The sequence below is a fragment of the Kryptolebias marmoratus genome, linkage group LG15 (assembly GCF_001649575.2).
Source record: "Kryptolebias marmoratus isolate JLee-2015 linkage group LG15, ASM164957v2, whole genome shotgun sequence".
NCBI lineage: Eukaryota > Metazoa > Chordata > Actinopteri > Cyprinodontiformes > Rivulidae > Kryptolebias > Kryptolebias marmoratus.
The window spans coordinates 11,537,631-11,561,922 of NC_051444.1; the positions used below are offsets into that span (position 1 = coordinate 11,537,631).

At 39.0% G+C, this 24,292-nt stretch overlaps 2 protein-coding genes across 3 annotated transcripts; one reads left to right on the plus strand and one right to left on the minus strand.

Annotated features, from left to right (window-relative positions):
- Positions 1–212: 212 nt before the first annotated feature.
- On the minus strand, positions 213–3,233 carry mis12 (MIS12 kinetochore complex component). The gene is made up of 2 exons (XM_017418675.3): positions 2,777–3,233; positions 213–1,955 (listed from the first exon to the last, which is right to left on the minus strand). Exons 1-2 carry the CDS (start codon positions 3,194–3,196, stop codon positions 1,680–1,682), a joined length of 696 nt encoding a protein of 231 aa, XP_017274164.1. The 5' UTR covers positions 3,197–3,233; the 3' UTR covers positions 213–1,679.
- Positions 3,234–4,256: 1,023 nt separating this feature from the next.
- On the plus strand, positions 4,257–11,528 carry ppm1g (protein phosphatase, Mg2+/Mn2+ dependent, 1G). Of its 2 annotated transcripts, none has more exons than XM_017418619.3 (14): positions 4,257–4,397; positions 4,692–4,820; positions 5,978–6,047; positions 6,170–6,255; positions 6,416–6,545; positions 6,813–6,924; positions 7,018–7,220; positions 7,325–7,515; positions 7,628–7,750; positions 8,667–8,769; positions 9,417–9,548; positions 9,695–9,824; positions 9,938–10,037; positions 10,135–11,528. In XM_017418619.3, the coding sequence occupies exons 2-14, from the start codon at positions 4,710–4,712 to the stop codon at positions 10,327–10,329; spliced, it is 1,686 nt and encodes a 561-aa protein (XP_017274108.1). In that variant the 5' UTR covers positions 4,257–4,397; positions 4,692–4,709; the 3' UTR covers positions 10,330–11,528. The 2 variants fall into 2 exon arrangements, with proteins under 2 accessions (XP_017274108.1, XP_017274109.1); XM_017418620.3 differs by having other exon boundaries at positions 7,328–7,515; positions 10,135–10,329.
- Positions 11,529–24,292: the final 12,764 nt, after the last annotated feature.

Below are 24,292 nucleotides of genomic sequence, written 5' to 3' on the forward strand. Positions count from 1 at the left end.
GGATGAAGTGAAACACTGTTGACTGATTTGGTCTGAACTTAAAGTGTGCTCAGTTTTAAAACTCATTTAACAGCAGATCTAATACAGCTACACCTCCAAGCCTTTTTCAATATGAGCAAAACCTCCAGGTGCAGCTGGACTTTCACAGCGAGTTTAATACTGAAACAGAAGTTTTAAGCTAAAACTAAGGTTTGGATTTCTGACTCCTGCAATGAAACATCTCAGTTGTTTATTTCCAGAAACATTTTAAGACATTTATACATTTTTTTAAGATCAGAAAGTTTTCACACCTCTCCATTTGGGCTGATTATTTCTCAACAATCACAGAATGCTAAAACAAATGTTGACTCAGTCTGCTGTTGTTTATCTGCTTTCTTATAGTTTGAATTGTTGAAGGTTTTAAACCAGTTATAACATTCTTCCACGCTCAAAGTCCTACAGTCGGTTTTATAAAAATAGTTTTTATCATTAAACATCAAAATTATCTTGTTTATAATTAATCTTGAGTTAAAAAAATAGTTTAAAATGTACTTTATTAACAACTTTCCCTACAAATTTGGAGATATTGTTCTTTAAACATTACACTACTTATAGAATGTGCTACAATAATCATAATCTTATTTATTCATACAACCTCGAGGCATTTAAAATTGAAAACATTCAGACTAAATTAATACAATAACAGTATTCATATACTGCCCCCTACAGGCCACAACACGCTAAAAGTCACTCACAACAAAAATAACACAAATGCTTAAAACACTAAATAAAAGCAAAAGTCCAAGAAAGAAAGTTCAGGATTTAATTGGGGAAGAACAGTATAAAACATCTAGAAAATCTTTTCAAATATCAAAGCCACAATAAAATTAATCTCCCTGCATGACCAGTTTGTTAATCGTGCTATTATTTAAGAGGCAGGAAGTGGAAAAAATGAGAAAGAAAATTTTGAAGGATCGGTTTATGATGAAAAGTGTTGATAAAACGTCATAAGTCACGACAACTGTTATAACAAACTCAGTAATTAAATATTATGTACCATTTAATGTAATCAAATCAGAAAAAAATAAATTGCATTCAAAAGTTCACAGGTGAAGGAAAGCAAACCAGAGTTTAATGTTTAACAGTCCTGCAGGATAATGATTAATTTAACCTCTGATGAATCCATCTCTTACCTTCTCAAATATAAATGACTAGTTTTGTCAGTCAAAAGTAAATATCAGTATCAGATGCTTTGTCTTGTTTTATCTGACAAACCCTGAACCAAAGATACTTCGTCTACCTTCAGGTCTGACAACAAAAGCTGGAACTACCAAACATTTGTCAATTTTAAGGCATTTTCATTAATTCCGCAATATCTTTCTCAAAACCTGGTGCCACAGCGGAAGAACATGGCTGAGTGACTATTAATCACATCATGCAGAGAGCGCCCTCTACTGGAGATCGATAAAAAACTCAAGAAGGTGAAATTAAAATTGAAAACACCTTCATGTTTTATGTGAAGAAAAAATTATCTGTTACTGAACTTGTGGTTAGCTGGTGGGGACAGATTGCTGTGCAAGAAGAAGACAAAAAGTAAAGTTATGGGAGGAAGAAACTCCCAGAAAATTCAAAACAAACCATGTCACCTATATCAGTAATGCATCCATCTGTTTCCTTATTGACACTCCACCTCACACAGTTCAGCTGAGCGTTTTGCTGCAGACCAAAACCTCCCCGACGGCCTCCTGCAGTTTCTCTACAGACTTCATCACCAAGCGGAAACTCTCCTGAAAGTTGCCGTTGCCCTCTTTCACCCAGGCTGCCTGGAGCTCCGTGACCCACGCCAGGATCTCATCCAGCTGCTTCTGCACCTCCTTCTGCTCCTCCAGCTCAGCTAGCAGAGCTTGTCGGGCACAAACCTCCGCCTCGTAGGTTCTGTGGAGGTCTGCTATGGACGACTCAAGCTTCAGCACCTCCTGAGCGGAACAAGAACAAAAGACAGATGTGTCAGTCGTGCACTGCTTTCTGATAATCTGTCCAAAGATGAACATGTTCAGACCTCGTTTTTGTAGTAATCGGCTCTTCATACTGTATATTAAGTAGTGTTTAAAGGTTTTATAAATCTGTTACAGCAGTGACATTCATTTATTCTTTTATTTACAGTAGGTCACATTAGTTGAGTGAAAGTCACAAGTGAACAAACTATTCATAGATGAAAAAACAAACATGCAGCTGAAATCTCTGGAGAAAAATCAGTATTATGATTAAATATATCTTTTGTATTCAGATCTTTCTGGTTAATCCCTAGCTGCCATATTTTTTCTTTCTGGTCATCTTTTGATGTGATTCTTGAGCAATAGTTTATATAAAAGGCGTAAGGGCAACAAATGATAGTTTATCAGCTTCTTGAAGTAATATCTTATTTCATAGTGGAGTATTTTGTTTATCAATTAGGGCCCAAGGGTAGGGGTAACACTAAGAAACGGGATGCAGCTGCTCTGTGTGTCATCTGGAAGGATTGATGGGGGGCTTTTTACAATCTGTGGTCTTATTTTGTTTTTATTTTATAAGATGCTACCATGCATATTGGGTGAAGAATGCAGGATGTGCACAGATACAACAAAGATAAATGTGTGTACGCATTTCTAACACCAATAACATGCAATTTATAAATATAAAGATAACATATTTATTGTTAATACATTTATGCGTTTAGATATTAGTAGACTGAAGCTCTGTAGACTTCCATGTCATCACAGTGTGGTTATAAATCCATGTTTGAGCCTCGATTACTCACCTGTATGTCCTGGGGGTATTTCCTGTGTGACTGGTCTTCGGGCAGCAGGACATTTGGAGGTACCGTGAAGCACCGGCTCATCAGCAGCGCCTCCATCCGCTCCGACAGCGGCTTGAAGCGCTCCTCCAGGAACTGCTGCAGCTTCCGGCTACACTCTCTGGCCCGGGTCCGGAGCTGCTTCTCGGCCCTGTCCGACTGGCCTTTACTCAGCTGCCTGACGCACACCTTCTCCACCACGGGTAGAATGTCGTACAGGCAGTCCTGGAAGGCGCTGTGAATCCGTAGCATGCAGGTCTGCGGGGTGAAGCCGAAAAACTGCGTTTCGTAAAGTTTTAAAGACGACGGAGAGAAACGATCCGTCTCTTCCTGAGCGGCTTCGTCGACTTCCATCTCGGATTCTGCCCAAGTTTCCCGCGCCATGTTCGATATTTTTTTTCTTCTTCGCTTCTTACGTGTTTTCCGTCTTCTTCTGTGGAGGCAAACTGAGCAGAAAACAAAGAGGTGTGACGCTTTACTGCTACCCAGCGGTGGGAAATGCAACTGCAGTAATTTTGACTAAAGTGTACAATTTCAGTTTTTGTTGAAACAAAGATAACAGCAGATGTGTATTGAAGTTGTTTAGCTGAATACAATAGTATGACTGCTATGTAGTAATGATGTAAATAATGCACAAAGTAAATCCTTTGTTTTAGGAAGAAGTTAAATCATTTCCGTGATAAGAAAACAAAAAGGCTTTGTTTATGTCACTTCACATTTATACACATTTTAATTTTAAATCAGATGAATACATTTGTTTTTGGTCAATGTGGTCTCAGTTTGTCAAAACACCCCAGCTTCAAAATTTAGTCATAATAAAACTTAGAAGTAGAATAAAACAAATGTATGTCCTTATTGAGAAAAAAAAAACACTTGAAATGTTTACAAATTTTAGAAATGCTCAGTGACATATTCTTGTTGAATTTCTCTTTGGTTCTGACTTAAATTTTCAGTGTAACAAATGTATGTTTTGCTATTCACCTATAAAATCTGGGCTATGTTGCACTTATCTCTCTGTAATCAGAAACACAATTTGTTTAAATTATTAACAGAACAAATAACACGAAATTCTCTCAAAGTCAATTGTAGCGTTATTATTTAATTATAGTTTTATAGTTTTAAAATTAGGTTGTATAGCTTTAATTGTTCAATTTTACTCTAATCATGGGTTACTATCTCATAACTATGACCTAGAAATTTCAATATTAATTATGACTGTGACAGTTTATTTTGAATATAACCTCTACCTTGGCTATCACTTAAGTTTAACTTAGTATCTCATAATTATGAGTTACATGACCTCTTATCACAGTGGCTGAACTGGGCTTTACATCTTTTGGAAATAAACAAACCAACATTTTCCACATCATACGCGTTTCCTGTTTGTTCCGCTTGTGTCCAGCTGGTGGCGGTAATGCGCCTCTGAACGGGTTCGTCAGCCACCCGCGGGCACTAAAAGAAGAGTGAGTAAAAGTCGCAGCAGAAGGAGAGGGAGGAAAAGACAGCGGCTTTTGCGTCCACACGTGTGATAATTTCTATGTAAATCTGTCGTCTGTACATTTTATAAGCTCCTGCGCCAGAAAAGGTGAGTGGTCGGTCCGAGTTGAGGGTCCGGGGTCCGTACATCTGCGCAGCCTCTTTTGCACGTCTGGGGCAGAGGTTACAGCTGGAAGTTTAGCCGGTTTGGCTCCTGTTAGCATCGAGATAGCAGCTAGCCGATGCTTTTACTTTTTGTTGTTTAGTTGCTAACGTTAGCTAGTTAGCAACCGTATCTAGCGAGCAGATCAAATGCGATCATTCAGTGAAACTTGGCTTCTGTATTTGAGCTAACATTTTATTTTGTTTTTTTCTTCTTCTTCTTTCTCTTCCTGTTGGAAAGCCATAGTAAACGACAACCATGGGGGCATATCTGTCGCAGCCGAACACAACCAAGACCACCTCCGATGGCGGCAACAGCAACATGAGCTTCGGCTTTTCTGCCATGCAGGGCTGGAGAGTCTCTATGGAGGTGAGGCACAAGTCGAACTGCTCAAACAGTTTTATTTTTATTTTTTTACAATCCCACTAAGTTAAATATGTATATAGGACATTTAATCATAAAAACAAGCTTTCTTTCTTTCAGGCTAATCAAAATCATTAATGCACTCTGTGGCGATTTGACCTCTTAAGAAGCTCAAAAGACCACTTCATTGCCATGTTCTTAAGAGACTGCATTTGATAGATTTTGAAAATCGTATAAAATTCTCTGATCTAATACTTATTTTAAATCCACACATGGTCAGATGCTCATTGACCTTGTGGTTAGAGTCTCGAGTTAGTTTATCATGGAGCAGCCAGTGGAAACTGAGATGTTTTGTTTTGGTTTTTTTGTAAATCCTCTATGGGACAAACGGGTATTTCTGTAGGCGTGATTAATATGAATTTTCCTATATGCAGAATTGGCGACTCTCTTCGAAGTAAACCTCAAACTAGCTTTTCTGAGCACCAGCTTCAGTGTTGTCTGAAATAATTGATCTGTGTTCGGGTTGTTTCTAGCATTCAGAGGTATGTCGTAGTCTTTTAGGCCACGTTAAATCAGTTTTTGATGGCTGACTGCATGTGACAGATCTTGTTGGTGTCTGGTGCTGACCTGCACCTTTGAATAATCTGTGGACTGCATTGCACCCATATATTGTCATTGGTGAAACTTGAGAATAAATCTCGCTCTCTGTGTATATGCAAATACATGTCAGGTCTATTTGCAAAGATCGTGAGGATTGCTTTTTATCAGGCAAGAAGCAGTGGCACACATTCTGTGTATAGATAATTAAGCTATTCATTGGGAAATTCCCAATAAACCAAATTCCTAGAAATGTTAGATGGAGGTGCAATTTATTCCAAAACTCTTTCTTAAAATGTCAGAAGTTGGGGGAAATATCAGTTTGCAAGATCTGATAAACAGGGTCTGTTTCCAGAGAGCCCGCTGATGCTCTGTTGACAATCCTTTGTTGTGGTCTTGAAAACATTTCTGTAAATGTTAAAGCCCAGCTTCAGTTAAGTCAATTACAACAAAGTAATTATGCACTTATCATACAAATCATCATACTTTGACTAGCCTTATCTTATTATACTCGTAACTTTGTTTCCCTAACAGAAATTTTTATTGCTTTGATTTCTGTGTCACAGGATGCTCACAACTGCATCCCGGAGTTTGACGAGGACACGGCTATGTTTGCTGTGTATGATGGACATGGAGGTAAAATACAGTTTTTATCTGCAGCCTGTGGGGGGTTTATTTGCTAAAATCTCAACTTTTTTTTAAAGAATCAGATATGTTTGTTGTTGTTTTTTTTATTACAATGCTTTTTTTGTTTTTAGGTGAAGAGGTGGCTCTGTACTGTTCAAAGTATCTTCCTGACATAATCAAAGAGCAGAAGGCTTATAAAGATGGGAAACTGCAAAAGGTGAGAAGCCGAAGAAGCCATCATGACGTGTTAATAAGAAAGACTGAGGATGATGTGAACTGCTTGGTTGTGCTGTGGGGATAAATACGACAGGCGTTTTAAGATGACGTTGTTAAGCTCTTCTGTTTTCCACAATATTGACATATTAACATGTTTTCAGGCGTTGGAGGATGCATTTTTGGCCATCGACAGCAGAATGACCACAGAGGAGGTCATCAAGGAGCTGGTGCAGATTTCTGGGCGACCCACTGAGGAACCACCTGCTGAAAAGGTGGCAGAGGAGGACGACTGTGAGTGCTCTTTAGGCTATAATGTTTATTAAGTAACGTCAGGTTGTGATAAACATGCAACCAAGCTTTCTTTGCATGATCCTTAAAATCAGGAAATCAAATGTTACATTTTGGATCATTAAAATTAATTGTTTTAACACTGTAAACACACTTGTGCTGGATTAAAAGCACACAATATAGTTTAAACCTATAAGAGAACAGGAGTGTGATATGATGTCATGTTTTTGTAAGGTCAATTTTGTGAGTGATTCTTTTCTGTCCTCTTAGTGGACACAGAAGAGGCGGCCCTGCTCCATGAGGAGGCCACTATGACCATAGAGGAGCTGTTGGTACGCTACGGCCAGAACCGCAATGCTGTCAAACATGCTGTAGCCATCAGGTAGTCCAGCAAACCCTCCCGTTGACTTTTTATTACAAAGAACATCACTGTTGTGTAAAACAGCTCTTATAAACTGATGTATTTTGGTTTAAGTGAGGCAGCTAAGAAGGCATCCTGCTCAGAAGCTGGGGCTTCAGGAGATAAAGGAGAAGATGCTGAAGAAAAGAAGAAAGAAGGAGTAAACGGAGAAGTGGACGTGGAGGAGAGCAAAGAGAAGGTGAAGGAAGGACAAGGTGCGGCATGTGGGTCGAAGCTGAGAGCCTGTCGGAAAACAGGAGGTGAAGGGAGCAGTTCAGGTATAGACATGGCGTTCGTGCGTCTACTCTTCTGTAGCATTATCAAATAATTTTTTAAATCTTGAGGGTTTGTTTGTTTGTTTTTGTTTTCTCCTCCACTGAAGTAGCTGACGGTGGAGAGTCGGGAAGCTCTAACGGAGAGGGGAAAGCTGCGAAGACCGAAGGAGATGCCGGACCGTCCTGCTCCTCTCTGTCGTCAAAGGCTGCAGGAGATTCCAAATCCAGGTTTTTTGATGACAGCGAAGAGTCTGACGAGGGAGAGGAGGAGGAGGAAGAGGAGGGCAGCGACGAAGAGGTGAGAAGAGACGACCAGAATAAACCATTGTGTTAGGCTGCGAAAGTTCACACTGAATAACTTTGGAAAGCTTTCTTTACGAAGACTTTTTTTTCCTCTTCTTCCTTTTTAGGATGGAAGCGACGAAGAGGGGGACAGCACTGAGTTAGAAGAGGACACGGAGGAGGGAGAGGAGGACTCTGAGGATGAAGACGAAGAGGAAATGTGTCTGCCTGGAATGGATGGCAAAGAAGAGGTTTGTAGAAAGCGAGCAAATGAAATTGTTTTCAGGAAAAAAGAAGTACTGGATGAACGTAGAAATCATTTTTCCTCTGTGAGTGAGCATGCTGGTGAGAGCTGCTGCATCAGGATTTTCCACTGCCAGCTATGTTGTTTTTTCATTCTCTTATCAATTTTTGTGACTTCCCACAGATGTATAAACACAAAAATAGTCATCCAGGTTATCGATTAGCACAGTGTTCTTTTTGTCCTTTGTTCGAAACAGGTTCTCGTGCAGACACACCTTCACCTCATCCTTGCCTCCCTACTATTTCCAGCAATGAGAGCACATCTCCAGCTGATCATTTCCCACTGAACTTAATGCACCTCTAGTCTCTTGTTTTTCTTCAAGTCAAGAAGGCTAAATTGGAGGGATGTGATTGTTCAAGTTTGTCTCTTCAAATCTGTTCACATTTGGTGATCATTTTGACTGGGAACGAAGTTGGAACATATTTAATTTTGGTGCAAATCAGAACCACTTTTGTGAGAATTACATGCAGGTTTTTGCCTTGGAGGAGGATGTGTTTTGATTTTAATGATGTCATAATTATAAAATCTCTGGATTATGGTTAAAATGTAGTCTTAATAGGCAGCAGTTGGATCACTGGTTCTGCACCATTTAAATGCTGAGGAATGGTAGCAGCATGTTTTAGTCTGATTTTTTTCCTCACCACTTAAAAAGCAAAATCTTTCAGCACAGAAATCCTGCTCAGATTCAGAGGGGCGAAAGGTGTTAAAGTCAACAAATCAGCAAAATGTGTTCCAGGTTGCATCTAAGTTTTCTTTCTAATAGCAAATCAACTTTAAGTGTTTGTTTTTTATACTGATTATATTAGAACATTTATTGTAATTTGAGGCAGAAAATCTGACGGGTATGCATTGTTTGTCCACAGCCTGGCTCAGACAGCGGCACCACAGCTGTCGTAGCTCTGATCCGAGGGAAGCAGCTGATCGTGGCCAACGCTGGTGACTCTCGCTGTGTCGTCTCTGAACGAGGTAAATCCAGACTGTTTTCATTTGAAGATTCGCTGCAGCTGTTGAATTCTAACACGTTTGTTATAAAATTTAGAGACTCTGGTCTTGTGAAGGTTACCCCATGACGTTTGAGTAGTTCCTTATTAAAGAGCTTCTGTGTTGAATGTGGATAAATTGGCTGCAGTGGCAGCTCTAACAGGAAAAGCTCAAATGTTGCCAAAGTGTTTGACACCAGTATATTAACTAAAATAACTACTTACAAAACCTGATGGTGGGTACAGGTAGCATAACAATTTGGAGATAGCTGAAAGAAGCTCCAGTAGATTAAAGAACTGAAAATGGGGAAAAAAAGGAGAGTAAAAAACTGAGATTTCATAAGAATTTTTGATAAAGACAGAAGCTGTGTTGCTGTTCGGAAGTTCCTTTTTTTTAAGACGGACAAAAGGGTCCTTCAAATGTTCCTGTGGTCAAACTGCAGCTGAATAGAATATAATAAAATGGTTAAAAAGATACTTTATTGATCCCCTGAGGGAAATTGGATCGTCACAGCAGCAGACAAGTTCAACAGTAGTATCACACAAATACAAATCTTTATACGGCATAAATATTCCAATGGTCTTCAGTTATCTTGCAGTAAATATAGGAGCTCTGTCTCTGTGCTGCTGCAGGCAAAGCTGTTGACATGTCGTACGACCACAAGCCGGAGGACGAGGTGGAACTGGTTCGCATCAAAAATGCTGGAGGGAAAGTGACCATGGACGGACGAGTCAATGGTGGACTGAACCTCTCCAGAGCCATCGGTTGGTGATTTTGTGAAGAGGATCCTCTCTGAGGGCTTCTGATTTGTTTATAATAAACATGAATGCACTGTTTGGTCAATACGAAGGCTCTGCTTCCCATCCTGTTCTGCAATGACTAAACTATAAATGTGCATCTTGACTGTCAGGGGACCACTTCTACAAAAGGAACAAGTCCCTGCCACCAGAGGAGCAGATGATTTCTGCCATGCCTGACGTCAAAGTTCTCACGCTGAACGAGGAACATGACTTCATGGTCATCGCCTGCGATGGCATATGGTGAGTTTGAAAGATTGTTTGCATTTGTTTTGTTTTTTTTTCAGCAACGGACGAAGATCACGTAATATAAGTCTGTCATCTTTTAAGTGCTGACTCTATAAATGTCTTTGCAGGAATGTTTTAAGCAGTCAGGAGGTGGTGGACTTCATCAGTGAGAGGATCAAACCAGACCAAGATGGCAAAGTTAGACCCCTCACGTCCATCGTTGAGGAGGTAAATGCAAACACAAACCTGCAGCTTGCCTCAGAGTTTTACTGACTCTAAAACATTTTCATCTATACATTTTAATTTCTGCGTGTCCCCCGAACAGCTGTTGGACCACTGTTTGGCGCCCGACACGTCTGGAGACGGGACAGGATGTGACAACATGACTTGCGTCGTTGTCACATTCAGGCCACACCCCGCTCAGTCAGACGACACAAAGAAGAGGAAGCACCAGAAAGAGGCAGACGTGACGGAGGTGGAGGAGAACGGCAACGACAGCAAAAAGGCGAAAAGCGATTAAAGGAAGAGCGAAACTATCCCAGAGGGAGCAACTGGTCCCACGCTACCACAGACACACCGGAGACACATTTTGTACAAAAATTAAATCTTTACCTCACTAAAGTATTTTCACCCTGAAGCAGCCGTCACAAAGACTATATGTATGCTCAAAGATCAGCTGAACTTAGATCATCAGTATAGTTTTTTCGTGCTGTTCTCGGTGGATTCTTGCAACACACCCATCAGATGTTTCTTATGATTGGTCCAGTTGAAGTGAAGTTGGACACACTTTTAGTTCTTGAATATAAAAGGAGGCACGTTTGCCACTCCCTGCCTTGCTAAGTAGAACCGCAGTTTCCATAAATTACTTGCTGAAGGCTGCAGGAGGAACAAGTCCACAGATTGTTTTGTTTGTTTGTTTGTATCTAAACATTTTAAAAGCACCTCCTCATTCCTGCAGTCGGGCACTGTTAAAGCATCTCTTTCCATTTGGCAGGTTCAGCTAAGTTTGATAAAGCTTGAAAATTGTTCACGCAGTTCCAGTATCTGTTAATGATTTACAGAGTGAAACGGGCATCGCCTCTGTGGCTTTGCACTATGAAACCTGTTCCTGTACACCCATGAGCTGGCATAAAGGTGACTGTAGATATGAGAATGAGTGGGCATTCTGGTCCTGTGTAACCCCTAATTTAAGCGTCATGATGCAGTGAGAATGGGTCCTGTAGTCTGAATGTGTTGGTACCGTGTTCCAGGTTCCTCTCTGATGAGAATATCTCAGCCTAAGTTTGTTCAGGTTCAGCTGTGAGTCACTTTGGCTTCACTCATTGCCAAACTAAGGAACAGATTATTTTGCTCTTACCTATTATTTTACACGATATGCATTTTTTTTCCATTTAGTCTCCACTCAGAACTGAGGATATTTTTTTTTTGTCTCCATCTTGCTGGTCACATGAGTACTTTATGAATATGCCTTTTTTTGTTTTCTTCATTCCTGTTTTGTCGGTTGTCTTGATAAAAAAAAATCTGTACATTTTCATGTTGGGGAAAAAGATGTCTGGGTTCGTGGAGCTCATGGCAGGAAAATAACCAGGACTCTCCTCCAGCCCTGTATCTCCTTTTTCAGATGATCTGTAGAACGTGAGTTTTTTGAGGAAACTATTTCCACTCAGCAGTTTAATTTCCCCTGTTTTGATCAATTAAATCCTTTTGGCAATTTTTAAAGAAGGAATTTCCTTTTTTTGTTTGTTTCCAAGCACATTCTGAAAACGCCTTGTTGCTGGACTGTAAAGAGAATGCACAAGGTTAGTTTTTCTTCTAGGTGAGAAAGAAATTGAAAGTTGAAAGCACCAAGACAGTGCAACTGTTTGAGTTTTACCTTATTTGCAGAAGCCTTGGTTAAATCATTGTGACTGTAAGTTAGTGTACTTTCTTGTCAACAAACTCTACTCTGTAAATAGATTTTTTTTTTCAATAATTGTAATTGAAGAAAAAAAAAGCTTTTTCTTTGTAATTGTGAGTCAGTGTGACATTTTGGTGCATACTCTTTTGACACCACTATGTAAGTACATACAAATACATTTTTTTAAATAATCAGATCTACTCTTGCGTGTTTCCTGGGTCGCTTTAGTTGTCCTACCTCCAGTGATGTAGTTTTCGATTGTGTAGAAGTATTTCTGAGGTATTATTTTCTTCTCTTGATGCTCTGCCTCCTGCTGGATTCAGGCTGTCCTCCAGGCGGCACCAGAGACGGCAGTAACGCCCGCCACGTGAAAACATGTCCACATGAAACTGACGGGGACAAACGTGACATGAAGGCTGAAGACTCAGCAGATTTTTCTTCCACCCAACGAGAGCAGCTGTTGATCGCACATTAGATCATTATGGAGCTCAAGTTATGTTGTCTTTTAAGCTGAAAATCTGCAGATTTTCTCTTTGCTGTGGCACATAATCACCAGCCTTGACTGGATGTGTTTGATTTATTATTTTACACCGTTGCAAAACTTGTATCTTCCTCCTGCTTTAGTATTGGCTGTTGTTCTTGGTGGCTGGGAGCCCCCCCCCCCCGAGGATCACTGTCACTGTATGAACAATAGAAAGCCAAACAGGAACCAAACACTATCCTTGAACTCTAAAAATGTCTCCCAACACAAACCAGAGCACATTTTCTTGCAGTCTTTAACAGGGAGGACATTTTTTTTATAATTCTCATTGTTCATATTAGCAGCTTCTCTGGTGTGTTTTAGGGCATGTGTGTAATGTTTGTCACGGTTTCTTTTACACCAAAGTGGCCTTCTTCAGAAAATCGAGTTTCTAGACCAAGGATTTCCTGCACTTAAATTTATGTTTGGCTTCTCAAACGCTCCTAATACTTTTCCAAGGCTTTTTCTAAGGACAAACTCAGGAGCTCAATAGTGGCCTTGTCCAGCTGTGGGAGTTGTTTCTGTCTCCGGACTCCTAAACTTGACTGATGACCACTGAGAACCGCAGGAGGCCGAACTAGACCTGCAGTCGTTCATATGACTCTGTGTGTGTGTGTGTGTGTGTGTGTGTTGTCTAGCCAGCATCTTATATAGAAAGCAAACCACAATAGCAGGTTGTAGTTTATACACTGAAGGCTTTCATCAAGATGTTTTCAGTGTTTTGCGCTCGTTCCTAAAACTGCACTGACCCCGTTGGCCTCACGCTGCAAACACACACACACACACACACACATACCTGTGGTCGCAGTGCAGTCACAACACAGGCTGCCACCAAGAGTAAAAACAGAATTGGTACAAAAACAACGTAATAAATGTGACTTCAAAAGTTAAACTCTGATGCGAACAAAATGTTTTGATTTCTCTTCTCTTTTTAACAGTTCTGTAGTGGAAGTATACTTCAGTTCTTCACAGCAAAATGTCTTCATCTGGGATTTCAGAGTCTCAGAACCTCATTTGTTGTATTTTTTTATTTCATAATGTCCCGAAGTATTTTCAGTAGGTGAGTTCTGGACATGATGAACTCACAAACCAGAAAGCGCTGGATTTTGACTTTCCTGCAAACAGCTTCTCATCCCTGCGTTCATCTCTCCTGTGCACAGAAAGATCCATCACACATGTTTTCATCCCTTTAGTGATATTTCTGTTCTTGCTGCAGCTTCTTGTGTCTGTTAATGCGAATGATCTTTTTACTTTACGTCAAATATTGGTTTAAATAAATCAAACTTTAATGCATTAAATCCTAAGTCCAAACCTCAAAACTGTACTGTTTAAGATTATATTTTAAGTTGTGAATTAAAGAAGCAATGTATTGAAGGAAATTATGTTTATTAGCAGGAATGATCACCTCTTGCCTTCAATGCTCTTTCCCAACAATGTTGGAGAAATTAGTTAAAAACAAAAACGTTTAAAAAAAATCTTTCTTAAGCAGTTACAAAAAACAAAAAGTTTGTACAACTTACCATTTTAATTCAAATGAAATAAATTAGCAATTTCGAACAACTACCCAAAAGAGTTGGATCAGTCATCAAATCCATTTCAACCAAACTAACACAGGAGTTTACACAATGGCTTTTTATTCAAGATAACATAATGTTAGTAGAATCTGTGTTTTGTTTTTGTTTATCTACTTTAGACTTTAAATGCAGTACATTCTTAAACTTGCATAGTTAAACTGAAACATTAGTGAGGCAGATGCTGAAACATCACAGTGCAACAAGATGGGATCCACACTTCTCCTTCAGGACTCAAAGCAAAGCATTTCTTACTTTTGTCTGATTTTACACCGCAGAAGCTGCTGTTATACTACATTTCTGCCAACAGGGTTCCTTTTCTAGATATGGAAATGTCAGTGACCATGAAAAAAATTTAAAAAGTGAAAAAAGCTTTTTCAGCACTAAATGACAGAAAGGTACAATCAGCAGCCTGCTGCTAAATGCAGAGGAGGTGTTAGAAGGTACAACAACAAAAACCTCCCTAGAGGAAACTAAAACTGAATGAATATTGTCATGAGCAGGACAAAAAAAATCTATAAAAATGTTATGTGAGCTGTTTATGTAACCTGCCGTAGCTTACAGGCGCACCATGTCAACTTCATGAACTCATCCTGATGATGTCACAAAGCATTCAGCTGCATCTAAAGACTGAGAGACTCTTAAATTATTATAACTACGGTTTTTATTCCTCACTGAGTTTCGTCTTTTAACCTAAATAAGCCTAAACATTTCACTGTCAACTGCTTATTCATTTTTAAGGGTTTAAGACTCAAATTTGCACTTTCTCGCACTGAGCAATAACACCCTGTTATCAGCATGGCCCTTCTTACACACACACACACACAAACACACACATGCATACAAGACGTCATCATCAGCTGTTCTGCTGCTGACAAGATGCATCAGGATGTCAGCAGCAGACACTTCCTGTGAGTTTGGATGTGTGTCAGACCGATCCTGTTGTAGAAAAGCGTTTATCCATTCCTGTCGCTCTTTTCACCTATGTTCTGCCCTTCTTTTAGCTTTCCCTCCACTTCCTGCCTCCCTTTCACTCCACCTCGTCTCTTCTTCCTTCCTCTCTGATGCCTCCTTTCCTCCACGCTTCCTCTTCTGATAACTTTGCCTCACTCGTTCACTTCCTGTCCTCATGTTCGACCTCTGTCATCAGCTTTATGCGATTTAACTCTCTCCCTTTTGATATCTGACTTTTCAAACCTTAGAAATCAATGAAACAGGTCTAATAGTTAGGTAATATGCTTTATTTAACCTTAAGCTTATGAATGAATACCAGACAACATAACAGTTTACAAAATATAAAACTCCACTTTAGTTTGAATATCAGTGTTCCTGATTTAAATACTAGTCAAAACAGGGGAGATAAATAAACACATTAAACAGCTAAAATAGATCCTTAAAATGAAATAAACTGAAATTCTCATGAACCCTGATTGGATCTACAGTATCTTTTTTTAGCATATTAACATAATTTACTTTATGTACAAAAAACATATTAAACTCAAGTCAAGTGTTATAGAATCCATGTTAGATAGAATAGGAAGACATTCAGAAGAAGGAGGGAACAGATGTGCACAGAGCAGGCAGTGTGTGTGAACCCTGCTGTAGTTACAGTGTGTGTGTTCACTGTTTGGTCAAACATTAATGAACAGAAACTAACTTTTTAACCTGCGCTGACTTTGAGTCTACCTGAACAAAGAGGAGGTTTCACTGAGCTCATTATTCACTGTCCGGCACTAAAAGGCTCGTTGTGATCAGTGTGAGGCTCAGTAAATCCAAGGACACGTTGACATTTCAGCAGGAGGAGCCGAAGTTTAAACCACGAGTGACATTATTAGCTTCACATAAAGATGGTTAATGCAAACCTGCGTACACTGAACTAAAGTATTTGGTCACACCTGCTGATTTCTGAATTTAAGTGTTTGAGCAGTCTTAACGCTTCAGCCTATCAGGACATTTTGGACAATGTTGTGCTCCCAACTTCGTGGCAACACTTTTGGGAAAGGCCTTTTTCCATTCTAATAAGATTGTGCCCCTGTGCACAAAGCAAGTACTATAAATACATGGTTTGATGACTTCACTGTGGAGGGCTGGCCCTCACAGAGCTCTGACCTCGACCCCACTGAGCACCTCTGGGATGAACTGGAGCGACGATTACGACCCAGACCTTCTTGTCCAACATGACTGCCTGAACTCTGCAGCCTGAATTCAGATTTCCCACAGAATGACACGCTGCTGGAGCTGAAAAAGACTCAACTCTGTACAGTCCCTGTTGGTGTGATGGTCAGATGAGGCCAAATGCTTTTGTTCATACAGTTTATTTCAGGACCGTGACATAAGCTACACCATTCTTGAATTATTGTAAATAGGTTTGCCTTACAGAGAATTACTGCATCTCAGATTTACTTGTGTTTAACAGTAAAACCTACAGTGTTATGTAACTAAAAATATGCTGTGTCACTGTTGTTTTACAAGTGGATAAGCTGTAAGTTAACATTTTTACTAATAAGTGAAATGTGTAATGTGTAATTATAAAAAAACATTTGGTTTGTTTGATCATTGTACTTAAAACAAATTAGATTCAGATTCAGGGATTTCTTGTTATGGTAATATAATAACCTCCTGAAAAGCTGAACATCTGTTTTATAATTAAGTGCAGTTGATTGTATTTTCAGAGGTTTATTTGATACACAGTAAAACGTTTTACTCTTAACTTTAAAAGGATTCTTTTGTGTTAATGTATTATAGCAGAAAATGCACAATAAATGTTTTGCTTTGTCATGTCCTTGTACACCAGCAGCTAAAAAACACTATTTATTGTAATAAATACAGGAAGTTATGAAGTAACACTGTAATCTAAACTACAATATTGGTTTAATACCATTTTTTATTCAATATTAGGCTATTAAAATTACTGTAATTAGATTTACAGTACTGATGTGCTATGTTGTTCTGATGTGAAATGGAAAACAGATCATTGTTGCCAGTTAGTTACTTTTATTTTAACATTAAATTGTGTACAGTGCACATTTTTTCTGCTGAAACAGAAAAACAGAACAGCAGGACACCAGGATGGACAAACACACACACACAAGTCAGAGATAAGAAAAAACGAGAAACAAACAATGTTCTGATCTGTGGGCATACAGCAGCTCTTGTATCACCTAACACTTCCTGTCCCTCTGACTCTTTTATGGTTTCCTGGCTTTTTATTTACCTCCTTTCCTCTGGGTGAATTCCTGACTTTATTCAAACTTTTTCCCCTCAAACTGTCAAACATAGATATCTTTATTCTCTCAGTCACTTTCAAGTGCACAAAGAAATCCTTACAAAAAAAATAGCATACACAGTGATACTTCCTGTTTAAGGCCGTTATTTTACAGTTTCACTACAGCGATTTCATTTTTTTTATTTTTGCCAGCCCTTTGAGCAACAATAAAGTGTGAAGCTGTGTTGAATTAGCAGATTTAAATTGACCTTTTTACTAATCTGCACTTCATCCATTTCTTAAAACAATTTAAGTGATACAATGAGCTAAAAATAAACAAATAAATATACCAAAAGGTAGAAAGATGATCATTTTATAGACTAGAAGCACTAGAACTGCTTCTAACCAAAAGTCTTTTGAGAATTATTTTGTTTATCTAAATTAGAAAATTGAAGAAAAAACAAAATCATATATATTTTACCTCAGGTCTGAGTTCCTGTTTATACCAAACATTTACAGATTTCTGTCTGACTCTAACCACTTTGACGTCATGGTCTTATTATCACTTTTCCTTTACTTTTTTCATTCAGTCATCAGAAGAGCAGGTCACGAGTGTGGACTGTGGTCACTGGGTGCTTTAAAAAGCACATTTAAGAGGCTCGTTCAGACACGATGCACGATTTGCATGCTTTAAGGTTTTAAAGCAAAACTTTCACGAACATAACAGGAAACAGCCTCAGCGTTTGAAACGGTTTAATTTGTTCTTCATCGTTTATTTAGGTCGGGAAAACTCACAAGTACTGTTTGAGAAAATCCTATTTCAGTGTTATAGTTGAAATAATAATACAATAATTTAACTTTTAAAATTTTCTTGTGAGGATATCACACCAGCTTATATAACAGTCTAGTTTCTAAATAAACTTTTATTTCTTACGCAACCTGATTAAAGGTTTTAGAGCTGTGAGCGAGCATCCACTGAGTTTCATTCCTTGGAATATTTCTTATCTGCAAGGTTTTATTATCGTGTGGACGTGTTTGTGGTCTTCCAGTGAAAGAGGTTTTGTTTGGCTGTCACATGCGCTATGGCAGAAAAACACATTCTCCTGCATCCTCTTCATTCTCCAGCAATCATGTGTTCACTGTTTGCCCAAGGTAGAAGGCTCTTAAAGCTGATCTGCTGAAACTGGAAGGAGCTGTGACGCTCACTTTGATGACTAAAATAAACTCTTTCACTCGGGAACAGAAGTTTAAATCTGAAGCAGCTCTCGTGATAAAAGACTTTCTGATTGCGTCTGCAGCTGCTTCATCTTGTGACCTGATTAGAAATTGTCTCGGACCAGCAGCAGCAGCAGATCTGCAGTCTGGATGTGGCGAAGCTCGATCATATGAGCAAACATCCTGTGACTGCTGCTCTGATCATATATGAACTTTTCAGCTTTTTTTTTTTTAAATCTTTTTAGAGCCTGACTGTTACTTATGAAACAAAAGAGATGTGATAATAAGAACAAAAAGAGGAAAAAACAGGCTATGAATAGCATTTTTCTTTCTTTTGTCAATTTGAAGAAAAGCTTTTTCAGATATATTGATATGAGACCAATAAGATCTTTGACTTGATGTTGACTTAAGAAGAAAAACACTAAAAATGTTGTAAGTTTTTTTTTTTTTTTTTTTTTTAATTTCATTTATTTAAACTGTTCCCGCTTCTTTTTGAACATCAGACATGGGATTAAGTAAACAGTGAAAAAATACACTTCAAAAATCTTCGAAGCTTTTTTTTTTACCTCATATGAAACATCACAAGGTTAGTATAACACAACAAGAAAACTTTATAATGACTAAGGAACAGAGAAATCTGACCCATTTACATTAAGCTCTGATGCATCTGCAAATACTTTGACAAATCTGTTCATATGAAGCCATATCACAGAGATTTTACTGTTATAATTTATTACGAGTAAAGAAAGTTGAAATATTACTACATATTAAGTTTTAGTCAAACAAGAAGGTGTCAGAGGCTATTATCACACTCACAGTCATGATTTCTTATTTATTAACACAAATTCCAAACATTAAGAGTTCCCAAATGCCGATCTGAAATTTGCAGCCACATTTGTGGGATGTGATAATGCTCTTTTTTATTTAATGACGGTTCATTTTTTCCCATGCGAAGGGAGATAATAAAGGAACATTAAAGCTCATTTCATTGGCAATTTAGTGCGTTTGACACAGAACTGGACAGTTCTGTGTCATTTAACGTTGGAACTTTCTTTAACAACTATTTAAACCAAACACATGGACTTAATCTCTGATTGTGCATATGGCAAACTGTGTGGAAATTTATCTTAGAGGTTTTCCAGACACAGTGGAAACAGCACAGCCTCACAGGGTGAAAGGTAGCTGAAACAAACAAGTCTGTTGTATTCTGTGGCTGATCAAAATAGGTGTGTCTATAAAATATTCAGGACTCAGCATAATCTCTAGAAGCCTATTAAACTCCCTGTGTTTTTAGGGATGAGCCCAACTCCCCATAGTCACTGTTTCAACATCACATCACACACCCGTTCTCTCCCCCTCTGCGTGTTCTGGGTTAAACAAACACTCCTCCACGTCTTACAAGATACTCCAAGCACATTTTTTTATTGAGAAAGTTCACTTCTGACGTTAAAATTTGAAGACTGAAATGTTTATTCGAAGCAGCAGCTCAAAGTCTGGATGTTAGAGATCAAGAGAAAGCTGCCGTCCACCGCAAAGATTCACTGCTTCCAAAGATGCCTTGAAGCGGCGCGTCTGGACTCTGCAGCTCAAACTGGGCCTCCTTCAAGCTCCATTATGTGTCAGTTCACCCAGCTGAAAAAAAAAGGACAAAGGTTCTGGCCACAATCCTGCTGGTCACTCTGTGTGTGTACGTGTGTGTGTGTGTGTGCCAGCTGGTTACATCTGGTCTAAGAGGCCAAAAAGGGAGGCTGCTTTCTCTTCTCAAATCTGTTACTAATCCCAGTTTCCCACAAGTCAGATTTATCTGGTTGCGTGAGAAAAAGGAAGCCTTTCTCAATTGTGATGCATTTTTCAATATAATAAACCTTTGATAGTTATGAAATAGACTTCAGTTTTATAATACTTTCTTCTCACATTGTGAGCTGATTTTAATTTGGCATAATAACTAACGTATATTTATGCTTTAAGTCTTAAAGTCTGACCTTGATGGGAAAGTTTTTCACACAATGGTCAATTACTTCTTGACTTCAAGCCGACTGTTCTTTTGAAATGAAGTTCTGTGAAAAGGGTATGAACAGTTAATATCTTACCTGTTGTAGATGGCTCTTTAAACGACCTCGGTTTGAAAAAATACAATTTAAATCTGATCAGACTGACAAGCTAATGGCAAGTCTGAGCAAAACCAAGATCAAAGTGGATCGCCATCCTAAAAAGCACTCCAGTCTTCAAAATTTCATGGCGATTTATGTGAGCACTAATAATTAAATCTTTATACTGCTTTCAAATTTGCATTACGCGGTTATTTCACCAGAAATATTGTAAGATTTCTCTAGGGCATGACCCCTGAATGCCCCAGTACTGGGTTTTATAGAAAGGAATCCAGAACACAGACTCATCTTCTAAAAAAATATATATATATATATTTAACAAGAAAACTAAAGGATAACATGGCAGCAAAACAACAAGAAACTCAATATAGAAAGTCAAGAGGAGATCACAAGGAGACTCAAGAAGCAAACCTAAATGTGGCATGAGACCAACAATGAACCAACGAGGATGGGATGGAAGTGACTGAATAAAAAGGGCTGAGGGTGAGTGGAAGATAACAGGTAATGGGGAGCAGGTGAAGTGGAGGTGTGGCAGGCTGACAGGAAACCTACTGAGGAGGTGACAGAGGGAGAGTGAAGAGTGGCACAAGGAACACAGAGGGAACAGGGGAGCAGAACGACACAAGAACACATCACAAAGAAACACAGGGAACCAATCCAAACACAAGGATCACAAGAAAACAAAAACACGTGGAAATCAGATACAGAGGATCCAAAAATAACTCTAAATACTCCAAACCTGACACCCGGAAGTGCTACATGTTGCTGCTGCTGGTGATAATGGTTTAAAATAGCATTCAGGTGGGAAAAACAAACTGGTTGGATGGATGGATGGATGGATGGATGGATGGATGGATGGATGGATGGATGGATGGATGGATGGATGGATGGATGGATGGATGGATGGATGGATGGATGGATGGATGGATGGATGGATGGATGGATGGATGGATGGATGGATGGATGCTCATCAGTCCAGTTGGGTGAAGCTTTGTTCCTCCAAATCGAGGCTGTTCACAAAGTTTTCTACAGCAAGAAAGATATTAATCATTTCTAACTTTTACACACAAACCCACTTCAAAAAGCTTTGATTATTCCATTACCTACAACTTATTGTGCTGGTGGATGTGGTTATACCTCATATGCTTCAGCCCATAAATCGTTAAAACTGACTGGTTAATTTACTTTTTTCATGGTGAATGTTTTGTAGCACCATTGCCTGAAAAGCAGCGGTCTAATTTATGACTTTAATGATGGCCGCATTTCACGAAGGCAACCCAGGTTATTGTGTGCAATAACCTGAACCAAGCCACTGATTACTTGGCTGTGTGGGTACACAAAGGTGTGATGAAAGAGCTTTATCAAACCAAGCTTTCTCACTGAGAAAGAAGAAGGACACTTTCACTGATCATTTATAAACTCCTATTTGAAGTCATTTTACGCCACAGAAAGGCCACACGTGTTTTCAATCATTTTGTCTGATTACGCCTCCTCCCTGCAGGCTGTATGGGTATGTGTACACTCGGTCTGATTGATATCTCCGCAGCTCTCAGTTGTACCGTAATGGCAGAACAAATGACACCTTAATCATTGTTATTGGTACATAAAATCCAGTCTGTCATTAAAGTCTCATAACTCGATCCAGCTGCAGCCTGAGTCGAGGTTTAATCAGCCAAGCTAAGTGAAAACACTTGCGGTTTGCAGGTAAACTAATCTAAGCAAACCAATTATACTAGCAAAAGATTGAGCTTTATATTTTTATATTTACGTATATTCTAGATTCAGACAATTTTGACACAACAAAAATGAAAATTATTTAGCCCCTATAAAAGTTGCCACCTTGTTTTTTGGCATCACATCTTCCTATTTGGTGTTATGAGTTTAAAAATCTAAATCTAACTCTTTCCTGTGAATTAGCTTCAGCGGCAGCTGTGGCTTCTGACGTACGGACTTCATAGTTCCAAGTATTTATTCTTTTCCAGCAAATCGTACTCTTTCTTTTGGCTGCTCTTGCCACGGCAGATATTTGCCACAATCTCTCCCTATCCCAGCATCCTCCTCCATCACGCTGACCTGCATGCATATCCTCCCTCGCTACATCCACAGGTTTCCTCCTCCCTCCATATTCAATGTCCTTTATCCAGTATACTCAGTACACCTCCTCGGCATATGTTCAACCATCTCAGCTTTGCCTCTTTAACAGAGGTAAATCTTTTTGCCTCTGTTTATGGAGATGAAATCTCCGTAAATCTTGACATGAATATCTTAAATGACTGTGTTTAGTCCTGCGATGTGTTCATGTGGTGCGTCATCAGCAGTCATGTAAACACTGCAGTCAGCTGTTCCTAAAAGTCCACATGAAGAGGAGAAGGAGGGTTGGAGGACTCTGTGTCACACTGTTTCTCAACTGCATGCCTGAATTTTTATTTTTTTTTAACATAAATATCCCACATGAGCCAAGAGACAAAAAGGGGGAGAGTGTTTGATTTGAGACATAGAGAAAGAGAATGAAAACGATAAAGAAGAGGGTAGAAGAGGATAAAGTGTGTTTGAATAAAGCAGGAGAAGAATGAAAAGAGATAAAACACACTCCGGCAGAGGTTTCACTTGTTCAGTAGAAATTCCAGGAGTGTGTGTCACTCTGAATCTGTTTGGTGTGATGATAAGAGTTGAGGTTACAGAAGTCAGTGTTGACTTTAGGTGGCATGAAACAACCTGTGCGATACTCACAAAAATCAATCTCATGACTATCAGAGAAAGGACCCAAATGCAGGTAATGTGCCAAAGAACAAGAAATAAAAAACACTTAAAATGAAAGAAGAGTGCTTCCAGGCTGACATTACTCCAGGTAGATTTAATGAGTGTGACATCGATGAAAATAAGAGTTAGTATCAGTAAATTAATTTGTTGAATATTTTGATGCCCCAACTGTTGAAAGCAGCTGTGTTGAGCCATCAAAGCCACCAAAGCCACCATGCGGTTTAGCTAGAGATTAGAATAAATTAAAAATGAACTCACAATAGTTTATACAATGTTTAAAACAGCAGATGAACATATCAGATTCTTCCTCATTTGTTCCATAGTAGTTCATAACAAAAAGAACATTTTGTTTTTGTTTGTTGTTGTTTTATCTTTAGTTGGTGCTTTTCTTTCTCTTCCTCCTCATCTGTTGCTGTCTCTGTCTTCATTTTCCTCACTTTCTCTTAACTCCACTCTTAAAGGCACAAAATCACACACAGCAACAACCCCCCCCACACACACACACACATATGTACAGACACACACATTAAACACACTGGATTTATAGCTTGTGAGGAAAGACGGGATCATATTTCAGCGTTGCTTGTTAAGAGTCTGAACTGAAGTCAATCTGGCTCCTTTTTATATTATGTAACACACACACACACACATGTGCACACACACATGCACACACATAAAACCTATAAAATTATACAGTAAACTAGAACTGACCCTGAAACCAGAGACTTCCTTCTGTTATTTATGTACCTTTTTGAGTAAGTATTTACCCATATGTACTCAGTGGTTTTCATTAGTTTTATTCTGGTTATTTTTTTTCTGCAAATGTCAAACTAATGAAATTGTAACATATGGCTGATTAACAGCATGCATCCAGTTGACATGCTGCCAAAAATGATGTAATTTGAAAACCATGTGATGAATAGAAACTTTCATTTAATTACCGTGAAACATGTTACACAATTATTGTGGTGATTCTGGAGGTTTAGTATTTTTGGTACTTCCTGGTGGGCCGTCTCGACGGCTGATTGGCAGCTCCTCGTCACTCCCTCCACACCTGTGGCAGATCAGGCTCATCAGAAGGCAGCTGGTACTTAAGGCCGTGGTGGGAACCAGACCAGCGCTGGAGGATTGTTTTGCCTCTGTGGTAATGTGCTAAGCCTCTTGTGAATCACGAGCTTTTCTAGTGAACCCTTTCTGAGCTTTTTGT